Source organism: Orycteropus afer, unplaced genomic scaffold (assembly GCF_000298275.1).
Source record: "Orycteropus afer afer isolate SDZICR_OR568_19922 unplaced genomic scaffold, OryAfe1.0 scaffold00267, whole genome shotgun sequence".
Lineage (NCBI taxonomy): Eukaryota > Metazoa > Chordata > Mammalia > Tubulidentata > Orycteropodidae > Orycteropus > Orycteropus afer.
The window spans coordinates 1,449,918-1,461,609 of record NW_006921854.1 but is presented as its reverse complement, the minus strand read 5'-3'; the positions used below and the strand labels follow the sequence as shown (position 1 = coordinate 1,461,609).

At 40.1% G+C, this 11,692-nt stretch overlaps 1 protein-coding gene across 1 annotated transcript in view; it reads right to left on the bottom strand.

Moving 5' to 3' along the window:
- GRIN3A (glutamate ionotropic receptor NMDA type subunit 3A) overlaps positions 1 to 11,692 on the bottom strand; it is a 250,352-nt gene that overhangs the window by 45,667 nt on the left and 192,993 nt on the right. Inside the window, exon 8 of the mRNA XM_007950325.1 lies at positions 3,404 to 3,555. Within this exon, the coding sequence (XP_007948516.1) occupies positions 3,404 to 3,555 (152 nt within the window). The remainder of the gene's footprint in view (positions 1 to 3,403; positions 3,556 to 11,692) is intronic.

Sequence of the window (11,692 nt, the reverse complement as noted above, 5' to 3'; positions counted from 1 at the left end):
GGCCCTCAATGGGGTTGATTGACACAGTGGCTGCAATGATGTTGTTCTTGTGTGCCGTCGAGTGGGACCTGACTCATAGCAACACCTCCTTGGGTTTCTGAGGCAGTATCACTATGAAAGTAGATTGCCCAATCTTCCTTCTGAGGAGTGGCTGGTGGGTTTGAACCGCCATCCTTCTGGTTAGCAGTTAGGTGCTTTAGGCCCTATGCTACCAGAGCTCCTGGCTGCGATGACAGGCTCAAGCAATGCAAAGACAGGATGGTGGAGGACCGGGCAGTGTTTTGTTCTGTTGTACATAGGTTCGCTATGAGTTGGAAATGACCTGACAGCACCAAACAACAACAATGGCAACATCTTACCGTCAAGTTTGACCACTAGGAGATTTTTGCCTTAGGTCAGCCATCATCATAACAAACGGTAGATAATACCAAGTGATTGTTACTTTGCAGTCTCTGCAATTTGTTTGCTTTCTGGGCTGAATTTATTCAGCTGACAAGTATTAGCCCAATTTTGTTTTTGAGGAAAAGCCATGCAAATTCCTCCAAATAAAGATAAAAATACCTGTTTCATAAGGTTGTGATGAGAACCAGTGAGTAAAAGTCCCTAGTAGTGTGCTTTCACGTGACAGGAAACAAAGTATGCTAGTTCCCTCATCTCCCATTTTCTTCTTTGCTTCCTTCAAACTGCTGCTCAATGGCCACCTCACCGCAGCCTCCCAGGACCACTGCCATCATTCTGGCCACCTCCCACCGCAGCCTCCCTGACCACTGCCATCGTCACCACCTCACCGCAGCCTCCCAGGACCACTGCCATTGTCTTGTCCTGTTTCTCCCTCCTCCCGTACTATCTGATCACCTCTGTATTATGCCTACTGTGTGCATCTACACCTACTGTGTGTATCTGCTATAATGCAACTCCTTGAAGACAAGGATCTTTGTCTTTTTTGTTCAGTGACATAGCTGAAGTATCTAGAACAGCATCAGGCACACAGTGGGTGTTCAGTTAACAGGTTTATTCTGCCAGATGGTCTAAGCTCACTGAAGTTGGCTGAATAAGTCACAGAGAAGTAGAGGACGTGGATTTCATGGTTCCATTGTCTCAGCTGACATCAGGCCCTTGACTTTTATAAGGACTGACAGAAGAATCAGCCAGAGGGAAACACTTTTGTATTTTGCAGTATGGCCTACTCTGGTATTCAGTGTCATTTAATAAAAAATAGGGTTTAATATTAACGGCTGTCCCACTTCCTTTTTTTTTTGATTAGAAAACCTTCTGACATGTCTTTTATTTCTTTTTGGTATGGCTGCCATGAAGATCCTAGGTAAATTTAATTCTCAAGCTATTGACCAACTTGTTCTGGCTTTGAGCTGAAATTATTTACTTTTCTTTTATAGATTTTTGATCTCTGGCTTGGGGGATAAAACACACTTCTTCTGTTATCCAACTAAGCAAAATTATCTTTCTCTCTTTCATTACCTACCTATCTCATCCCTGCTCCCTGCTCTTACCTTCTGCTCCAACATTCTCAGATATGTTGTCCTGGTTCATTTATTTCACAATTACTTACTGAATGTCTACTCTATACCAGGCATTGAGGATACAATAATAAACAAACTGTTTGCTTCCAGGGCTCTTAGAATCTTACGAAGGAGAAATATATTAAACAAACAAAAATTTGATTACGTGCATATCAGATGTGTCGTGAAGTTTATAAATTATGCTGTCTATGAAATAATGTGAACTGTGAGATTACAACAGGGAGATATGATTCAGATTGGTTCAGGGACTATGGGGAGGCTCTGAGGAAGGGAGATTTCAGAAGGGAGTTTTTAATGAGGACGTATTAGCCAGGCAAACGTCAGGGAGAAGGGCATCTGAGGAGGAGACAACAGCATGTGCAGAGACCTCAAAGCAGGAAAGCCACAGGTGTATCTCTGTCTGAAGTATGGCCATATGGTGAGGCTGTAATGAGTGAGGAGGCAAACCAGATGAGACGAGGCTGAAGCAGTGAACAGATCGGGCCCATAGAGCATTGTAGGCCATGCCCTGCATTTCAGATTTTGCCCTAAATACCATGAGAGGGCATTGCAGGCTTCCGAGTAGAGGAATGATCTGCCATGTGAAGGACAGACTGGAGTGAGGCTGGAGTGAAAACCGGAACTGTCAGGAGGCTCTTGCTGTGGTCCAGGTGAGTGCTGACGGCCTGCACTAGACTGATGACAGTGGAGATGGCCACAGATGGGCATATTTGAAGCATATTTTATAAGAGTTGGCTGTTGATGGATGCAGAAAGTGAGATGTGGGAGGCCTGAAGGATCCCTGCCAGTTTCTGGAACAAGTAACTGAATGGACAGAGGTGCCATTTACTGAGACGGGAAACAGAAGGAAAAGCTGGCTTAGGAGGGAACATCAAGGATTTAGTTCCTGACAAGTTAAATTTGGGATGCCTGTAGGACATTCAAGTGGAGCTGTCAGAGAGGAAAGCAGATATATGGTTCGGGAGCTCAGAAGAAGAGCCTATGGAGAAATATAAATCTGGGGCTTGTTGGCAAATGGATGCTATTTAAAGCCATCATCAGTGGCTACAGCTTTTATTGTTGCTGCTGTTTTTAATCTTGTACTGGTTTATTTGGCTTCTTTTTTAAATACTTGAGACCAGGTCTCTAAAAACAACTTTCAGTCTACTATCTTCATCATGCAAATTCTGGCTCACTTTGTGAATTTCTTTCTAATTATATCATAAAGGCAGCATGCCACAAAAGAGAATGGTAGACTCTGACTATCTGTGTGCTTTGGGAAAACCACTTTGTATCTCTGGGTATTAGTTTCCCATCCATAAAACAAAGAGAAGTTACTGTTTTGAGTTCTCCCAACAAACAAACGAACCTGTGATTCTGTAATCTAAGAGTTGTTGACCAGAGTATATCTATTTTTCTAAACCCACAAAGGACTTACCACTGGACAAGTACCAATGGGAAGTTAGCAAAGCCTGAATTAGATATTGAAGGATACTCTGAAGTCCACATCCTGGCCAGCAATAAATGGTTAAACCAAACCCTGTTGGTGTCAATCTCAGACATATTATTGCTTTAATTCAGAATAGTATTTCTTCTGTACTTGTCGCTATAGGATATAGAGGAAAAGTAAAAATTTAAACATTGACTTATCAAAATAGCTTCACATTTAAATTGAAGATAAATGTTTCTGACTGGAAATTCCTATAGGAACAGACACTCTTCAGATGAAGTTAGGAAGTTAGGAGTAACCCAAATATCATGGAAAAGCCTGGTGAATGTAATAGCCTGGATTGTTGACCATGAAACGCAGGTAAGAAGAGCATTTCCTCATATTCTTCAAGGTAAAGCAACACAAAATGTCACCATTCCCAGCACCAGCTTCTTACCTCAGTGACGGCGAAACTTCTCTTGCCACAGGGAACCACCTTGTACCACTTGTCATGTAGTACATCCATGAACCCATGTGACTTGTATTGACTGATCAGATCAGATATATTGGAGGTCAGCAGAGAGTTGGGTGGGAGACCAATGCCATATCCTAGGAAAAAATACATTCTCAGATGAATTTTCCATACTGGTCTTGAGAAGTCACCACCACACCTGGTATTGTTTACCATCAGGCCTGATGACAAAGATGTGGTGAGTTTTTGCCATCTCTGCTTCAACGAACTCAAAGACATTCTCAGCTATGATTACCTTCAGATCTGCTACATCTCTGAGTAGGTGAGATGAATCCGGAAAGGAGAGGAATGGGCTGTGAACAATGTTGTAGGGGAATATTGTATCTCAAGGCCTTCTGCCCTTGCCTTTAAGATACTTCTTAAAAGCAGTCTTTGAGGTCTGTACTAAAGTTCCCTATCCCTCAATGTCTCTGGATCTTAAGTGCACAGAATTGGATTGATCACAATCTTTGCTTTATAACATACTCTCATCATTGGTCATGTATGGCCCCCTTTAACTTTTATTCTGTTTATTTTTTTAATAATATAGTAACACCAGGTGAACACACTGTGCTGCATGAAACTAAAATAGTAGCAAGAACTTGTAATGGCTAACCTCAGTTATCGAATTAAAAAGTCTGATAACACTAAGTGTTGGAGAAGGTATGCATCAGTAAGATCACTTATACATTATTTGTATAATATCTGTATAATCTGTACACTGATACAACCATTTTGGAAAGTACTTTGGTATCATCTAGTGAAATCGAACATTTGCATCCTCTCAGACCAGCAATTCTACTCCTAAATACATTCCCAAAGAACTCCTTCACAGCGTACCATGAGATATATAGTAGAATATTCTTAGAGGCACTGTTCATAGTAGCAAAAACTATAAACAACCCAAATGTCCATTGACAAGACAATGGATGGATAGATTATGGAAGACAGTCTGTCCTCCATATCCCAGGTTCCACATCCCCAGATTCAACCAACTGCAGATGGAATATAAATATTTGGAAAAAAGCAATTAAGTTAAAGCCATCCTGCAAAGGCTAGGGGGCAGTGTAAAGTGCCATTTACCCACCTTTACATTGTCTTAGGGATTATTAGTAGTCCAGAGATGATTTCAAGTGAATGGGAGGATATGTGCAGATTATATGCAAATACTACACCATTTTATATAAAGGACTTGAGCATCCATGGATGTTAGTGTCTGCAGGGGACGGGGGTTTCCTGGAACCAGTCCCCCCAAGATACCAAGGAACAACTATATTCACACAGTTGGAATATTTCCACTGCCATTGAGTCGATTTCGACTCGTAGCAACCCTATAGGGCAGAGTAGAACGGCCCCGTAGGGTATCCAAGGTTGTCAGTCTTTATGGAAGCAGACTGCTTCATCTTTCTCCCTTGGAGCAGCTGGTGGGCTCGAATAGCTGACCTTTTATTTAGCAGCTGAGTGCTTTAACTTCTGCGCCTCCAGAGCCCCTTGTTGGAATAGTGTGGAACATGTGAATCACGACGACAGGAAATGATATGGATAACTTTTAGTAACACATTACCTATTTAAAAAAGGTCAATCCCAGAAAATTATATGCAGCATGATTCTGTTTTATAAATGAAAACCTTCAAAATAGTACATTTTTAGGAATTCATGTCTATGTGATAAAACTGTATTTTAGACGAAAAAAAAAAAAAGGAAATGATCAACCAAAGATTCAGTACAGTGATTATTCAGGTCAGAGGATACAGGGGAAGGGACGGGGGTGGGGCACAGAGGTGGATGTAAGTGGTTGTCAAGAGTTTTATTAAATGGTTTGGACTCTCTGTACCCTTCCTTTGGCTCCAGTATGGCTTTACTTACTTTCCAAACTGTTATTACTGCTAATCTCCATATGAAAGCCAAATGAAAGAGGCTAATTAACCACACTTTGTTTTTGCTATTGGATATAGTCAAGAAAAGAATTATTTCCCTCAAGACGACTGAGGAAGATAAATTAAGAAAATGACTGTCTTCTTTTTCACAGATAAAAACTCAAAGGCTGTCAAGGATCCAAAGATACTTAATGGAAACAAACATCTATAATTATTCTATCTCACCATTTATTTCCAAGGACATTAGTTTTTGTTCCTTTTTTATGCAGATACACCAAATCCTTTTTTAAAAATATGAGGCTAACATGTATGTATAACCATTGAAAGAGAAGAAATGATAATGCAGACCAATTCATATTTATAAAGAGCTGTAAGGTTTCTTTCCCCTGATAATTTTGTTTGTTCCTTAAAAATGGGAGTCCAGTAAATGATGACAATGTCAAAAGATAAGACTGTTCCACTCAGTGAGTCATTTTGAGGTCGGTTATGTGTCTCATAGTTTTTGTTTGAAAGGTAAGAACAATAATGAAAGACTCTGAGATGGACAGTTTGTTCTTCTGCTGATGTTATCATTAAGCAACATTTTCTCTAACGGGTAACTAAGAATGTAACCAGTTGTCCACAGAGATTTAATATTATAATGGATGTTATCAACAATTTAGTCCCAAAAACATTTATTTGTGTATTAGGCACAATACTAGGCACTGTGCATAGTAAGAGTTACTGACTCATCTACACATTCATTTTTTCACTCCCTCATTCATTCATTCAACAAATATTTACTGAAAAAATGGAAAGGGATCAGTGCAGGAGATCCTGGGTAGAGTGGGAGAACAATGTGGAACAAAACTCCAAATCATCAAAAAGACCAGGTTTACTGGTCTGATAGAGCCTGGCGAGAATCCCTGAGACTATGGTCTCTAATTACCCTTCAGGTCTGGAATTGAACTCACTCCTGTGAATTCCAGCCAAACAACAGACAGGCATATGTTTACTTATATGAACATTTATATCAGGTAGATACACTCCCTAGAATGATCAATCATGGGAGAACAGAGGGGCAGTATTCACACAGGGGGATAGCTCAGGGAGCAGGAATGCGTAGGAAAGAAGGGCACAGGGAAGAGGTATCTACAGGGAGGAAGTGGGAAGAGAGCTCTTACATTGTGGGGAATTGCAGTCAATGTCATGGAACAAAATGTGTATGAATTGCTGTGTGGAAAATGAATTTGCTCTATAAAGTTTCACCCAAATTACAATAAAAATTAAAACTAAAAAAGATTGATTAGGGTTAAGACACACACTACACTGATAAGGCTCATTAACAACAATAACAAAATTTGACTCAGTGAAGAGGCACTGTGTTAAGTGGTAAGGGTTCAGCAATGAGCAAAGCAGATATGGTTCTTGCTATCATGGACTGCTAACCAGAAGGCTGGAGGTTCAAACCACCAGCCACTCCTTGGAAGGAAGGTGGGGCAATCTACTTCTGTAGTGATACTGCCTTGGAAACCCAAGGAGGGGTTGCTATGAGTCAGATACAATATGACAGCAGTGAGTTTGGTTTCAGTTTTTGTCATGGAGTGTGCACGCTATTGGGAGACAGATACTAAACATGTACTGCACAATGCTTTCTTTCATTACACGGGGCTAAGTGCCATGGGGGAGAAAAACTGGGAGACATAGAGCATGTACTAGGAAGACTTGGAAGTCTCTGGTGAGAGCGGGCTGACAGGATGATTAGGCCAGGTTTGCTCAATATGAACATGGTTTTCCCCAAGACAATTGTTTAAGCAATGACAACAGTTTCTAGTATGTGTTGAGGGCTTACTACTGTATGCCTGGTACTGCCCTATAATGATCCTTTGACATACCTTACTCCATTTTGTCAGTCATGCACTAGACTAAGATTGTACACTAGATCGTGGCACATAGCTTACTGAAATTATTCTGGGCTTCTAACAGGAAGAGGCATAGAAACTGAACACATCTGTTACCAGACACTGTTGCACATATAAAATTTTGCTGAAGATAATTAAAAAACAGTTGCAGCAGTATATTGACAGGGAACTGCCAGAAATTTAAGCCAGATTCAGAAGAGGACATAGACTGAGGGATCTCATTGCTCTTGTCAGATGGATCTTGGCTGAAAGCAAAGAATACCAGAAAGATGTTTACTTGTGTTTTATTGACTATGCAAAGGCATTCAACTGCGTGGATCATTACAAATTATGGATAATATTCTGAAGAATAGGAGTTCCAGAACACTTAATTGTGCTCACGAGGAACCTGTACGTAGACCAAGTGACAGTTGTTTGAACAGAACAAGGGATACTGCATGCTTTAAAATCAGGAAGGGTGGTGATCAGGGCTGTATCCTGTTACTGTCCTTGTTCAATCTGTATGCTGAGGAAATAATACAAAGGGCTGGACTATATGAAGAAGAACATGACATCAGGATTGGAGCAAAACTCATTAACAAACTGTGATGTGCAGATGATATACCCCTGCTTGCTGAAAGTGAAGAAGACTTGAAGCACTTACTGAGGAAGATTAAAGACTACAGTATGCAGTACGGATTACACCTCAACATAAGGAAAGCAAAAATCCTCATAACTGGTCCAATAAGCAACAACACAATAAATGGAGAAAAGATTGAAGTTGTCAAAGATTTCATATTACTTGGATCCACAATCAACACCAATGGAAGCAGCAGTCAAGAAATCAGATGATGTATTGCACTGGGTAAAGCTGCTGCAAAAGACCTCTTTAAAGTGCTGAAGAGCAAAGATATCTCTTTGAAGACTAAGGTGTGCCTAACCCAAGCCATGGTGTTTTCAGTTGCCTCATATGCATGTGAAAGCTGGACAATGAATAAGAAAGTCTGAAGAAGAGTTGATGCCTTTTAGTTGTGGTGTTGGCGAGGAATACTGAAGGTACCATGGACTGCCAGAAGAACTAACAGATCTGTCCTGGAAGAAGTGCAACCAGAATGCTCCTTGGAAGCAAGAATGGCCAGACTTTACCTTCCCTACTTTGGTCATGTTGTCAGAAGAGACCAGTCCCTGGAGAAGGATGTCATGCTTGGTAAAGCTGAAGGTCGGAGAAGAACGGAAGCCTCTCAATGAGGTGGATTAACACAGTGGCTGCAATGATGGGCTCAAGTATAGCAACAATTGTGAGGCTGGTGCAGGACTGGCAGCGTCTCATTCTGTTGTACACAGGATTGCTATGAGTTTCAGCTGACCTTGACAATATGTAACAAGAACAACATTGCACATGTGTGTAATCCCTACATGAACCCATGGAGAGTAGTTGAGTAAGTAACCTTCCCAAGGTCACACAGCTAGTAGTTGACAAAGCCAGCATCTGAAAGTAAGTTTGTCTGACTCTAACGCCAGTGCTCTGACTTTTACGACATGTAGCCATGTCAATGCTTGACTTACTTCCTCCCGTCAATACACTATCACTACACCCATATTGATGTGATCCTTCCAAACCTGGTAATTCAGTAAAAAGCCACAATGATCTAAACTGGTGATTTGCTTTTAACAGATACAAATCCACATTATTCATTGTCAGATTTTTTTTTTAAAACTTTTTAATTGGTTGTGTGGATATAATGTAAGTAGACCTCCCAACTGGTGTATGATTATATATGTGAATACAGCAACTACTGAAGAGTCACCCTGACTGTACATTGTTTCTTATAAAAATCCTATTAAAACCAAAAATTCCAGTCCAGAATTGTGTACGAATTGCAGAACTGCTTTTCATTTTCCATTTGATAAGCATTTATCATCTATTCATTAATTCCACAGATGCTTATTCTGGGCCAGATACTCTACCAAACGCTCTGGAGGTTACCAAGTTACATTAGACACACAGTCTATCCCTAAGAAGCTTCTGGTGGCATGGAGGAGGTGAGGCATATTTAAATAACAACACAACGTGGTAGAAAGTTGATGATGTTGATTTGGAATGCAAAGGTAAATGAGGCATAAATTCAATAAAGGTAAACCTCCAATGATTGGAACTCAATGAGGAGGAGAGAGAAGTTTGAGCAAGTTCAGAGGAATGAGAGAGTGTTACCAGATCAGAGTTTGGGGTTTGGGAGCCTTGGATTGAGTCTGGGTAGATGAGAGAAAAATGTATGCTTAGAAGTTTAAAAACTGGAAGTTAATACTTCAGATAAATTTTGTACATATTAGAAGAACAGAATTTTGGTACTGCAATGAAAGCATTAAAATTACCCTAGGGAAAAATGCTATGTGAAAGTTGTAGTGATATTTATAAAAAATCGTTAGATAGGAAATTATAAATATTAAATCACTGTACTCCATCATGTCTAGGTTAAATTGCAGTTGACTGCTAAAAATAGGTTGCTATCATTTAAAATTTTCTATCTTAATAGTTATACTGAATGTTGATATTTTAATGATTTTGCTGGCATTATTATTTGATAATTAAAAAAAAAACCTCTACAGATGGAAACAGGATATATAGGGGAAAAAAAGCTATGTGGAGACAAGAAGAGGATTGTGTTAAAAAAAAGTAAAACTCTCTTTTACTCAGAAATGTAATAAAGTAAAACCTTGACTGTTTCATTTCCACCCTCATTTTTATCAGTTGCTTTTCAAATTTGATTGTGTTCATTGGTCATAGAATTCTTTCTAAATTGCTGACTCAACTTAGAGCAGCCTGAGTTGCTTTCATTATCATTAGAAATGTGTCTCTGCAATAAAGATGAGGTTGACTATTGTGTGGTTGACGGATGAAGCAAAATGGAATCCTTCAACCCTAAAGATGAAGGCATCAGGCTCCCTGGAAATTGAATACAGCTTAATAGCCCAAGAGAACAATTTTCAGAATAGAATCCTGATCTTTTCTCCCTGGATAAGTCAGTTTTACTCAACTATCAGTGGTGGAGATACAATTTGGCTAGTAAACGTTTAGAAATCCATAGATTAACAGCAGAATTTCCCTGAAATGTGGTTGGAAAATAGACATTTTGAAAATAAAATCTCATAAAGGGTCAAAAAACACTTCAGGATAAGAAAAGGTCCATTCAGTTTTGCAGTCTGTCCTGGGAACAGCACATTTAGCTACTCTGGGCATTGGCTCAGAGCACATGGTAGTAGTCCTGACTGTAAAGACAACTGTAAAAATGGGTTCCCCTTACTTCACCACATCAAAATGAGGAGAAAAGTGTGTGAGAGAAGGCAAGATGTATAGAAGGCTATGCTGTGAGAATGTTATAGCTAACTGGTGTTGAGTTTTCACTCCAATGTACTGATAATAATAATTTATTGATTCCTTCCTATGTGCCTGGCATGCTTCTACATGCATTACGTGTATCGTAACAACACTATCGTAGACGTGCTATTAATATTCCCATTAGGCAGATGGGGAGCTCTGGTGGCTTAGTGCCTAAGGTGTTTGACTGCTAACCAGAAGGCTGGCAAGTTCAAACCCACCAGCCACTCCTCGGAAGGAAGATGGGGCAATCTACTTCCATAGTGATACTGCCTGGGAAACCCAAAGAGGGGTCGCTATGAGTGGGATCTGACTCGACAGCAGTGAGTTTGGTTTATTGGGCAGATGGGGAACCTGGAGGATACTCCTGTCACTTGCCCACTGTCACAACTAGACAGCAGTTCTATTCTAAGCCAGGCACTCGGACTCAGAGCTAGGACTCTAAGCAGTGTATTGATAATTATTGAAAGAAAGTGAAAGAACAAACTCAAAAACAGGCAAAGATCTTTGCAGAAAAATGCCCATTACTCTCTCTCCTCACTTGACCTTTATTGTCAGTAGCTCCAATGCATAACTTCAGAACCTGTGTTCATTTACTTCTGCACTTTTTTATTTCCTGAGCACATGATACGTCCTTGGTCCTTGGTGTATGGTATGTAACAGGACTGAAGTCTTTCCACATGCTCTTGAATTCCTAATCATTTTGGTTTGCTCTGCTGTGTGCTCTCTGGTAGCAAAGAGTGCCCCTGAGAGTCTCAGACTTAACGTGGAGCCATTGTCTCTCATTTGGCTTCCTTTCACCTGTTCAATTAAATAAATGCAGAATGGTGAAGTTGAGGGGGAGTATTCAGTCATTACACTGAGTTGGTATCAATACAACATAGAACGAATCAGTGAACTCTGTTCTCCCTCCTAATTTCTTAACTCATTTAAGTACTTGGAAAGTATATGCAGATTATCAGGATGCTTTTCAATTAACTACATTAGTAAGTGAGTTACATACTTGTTTCAAATCTAACCTAATGAGTTAGCGAATAGGTAATGCATCATTTATCACCTAATTTTTATATACCTATGGAGCTCTGGTGGTGTAGTGCCTAAG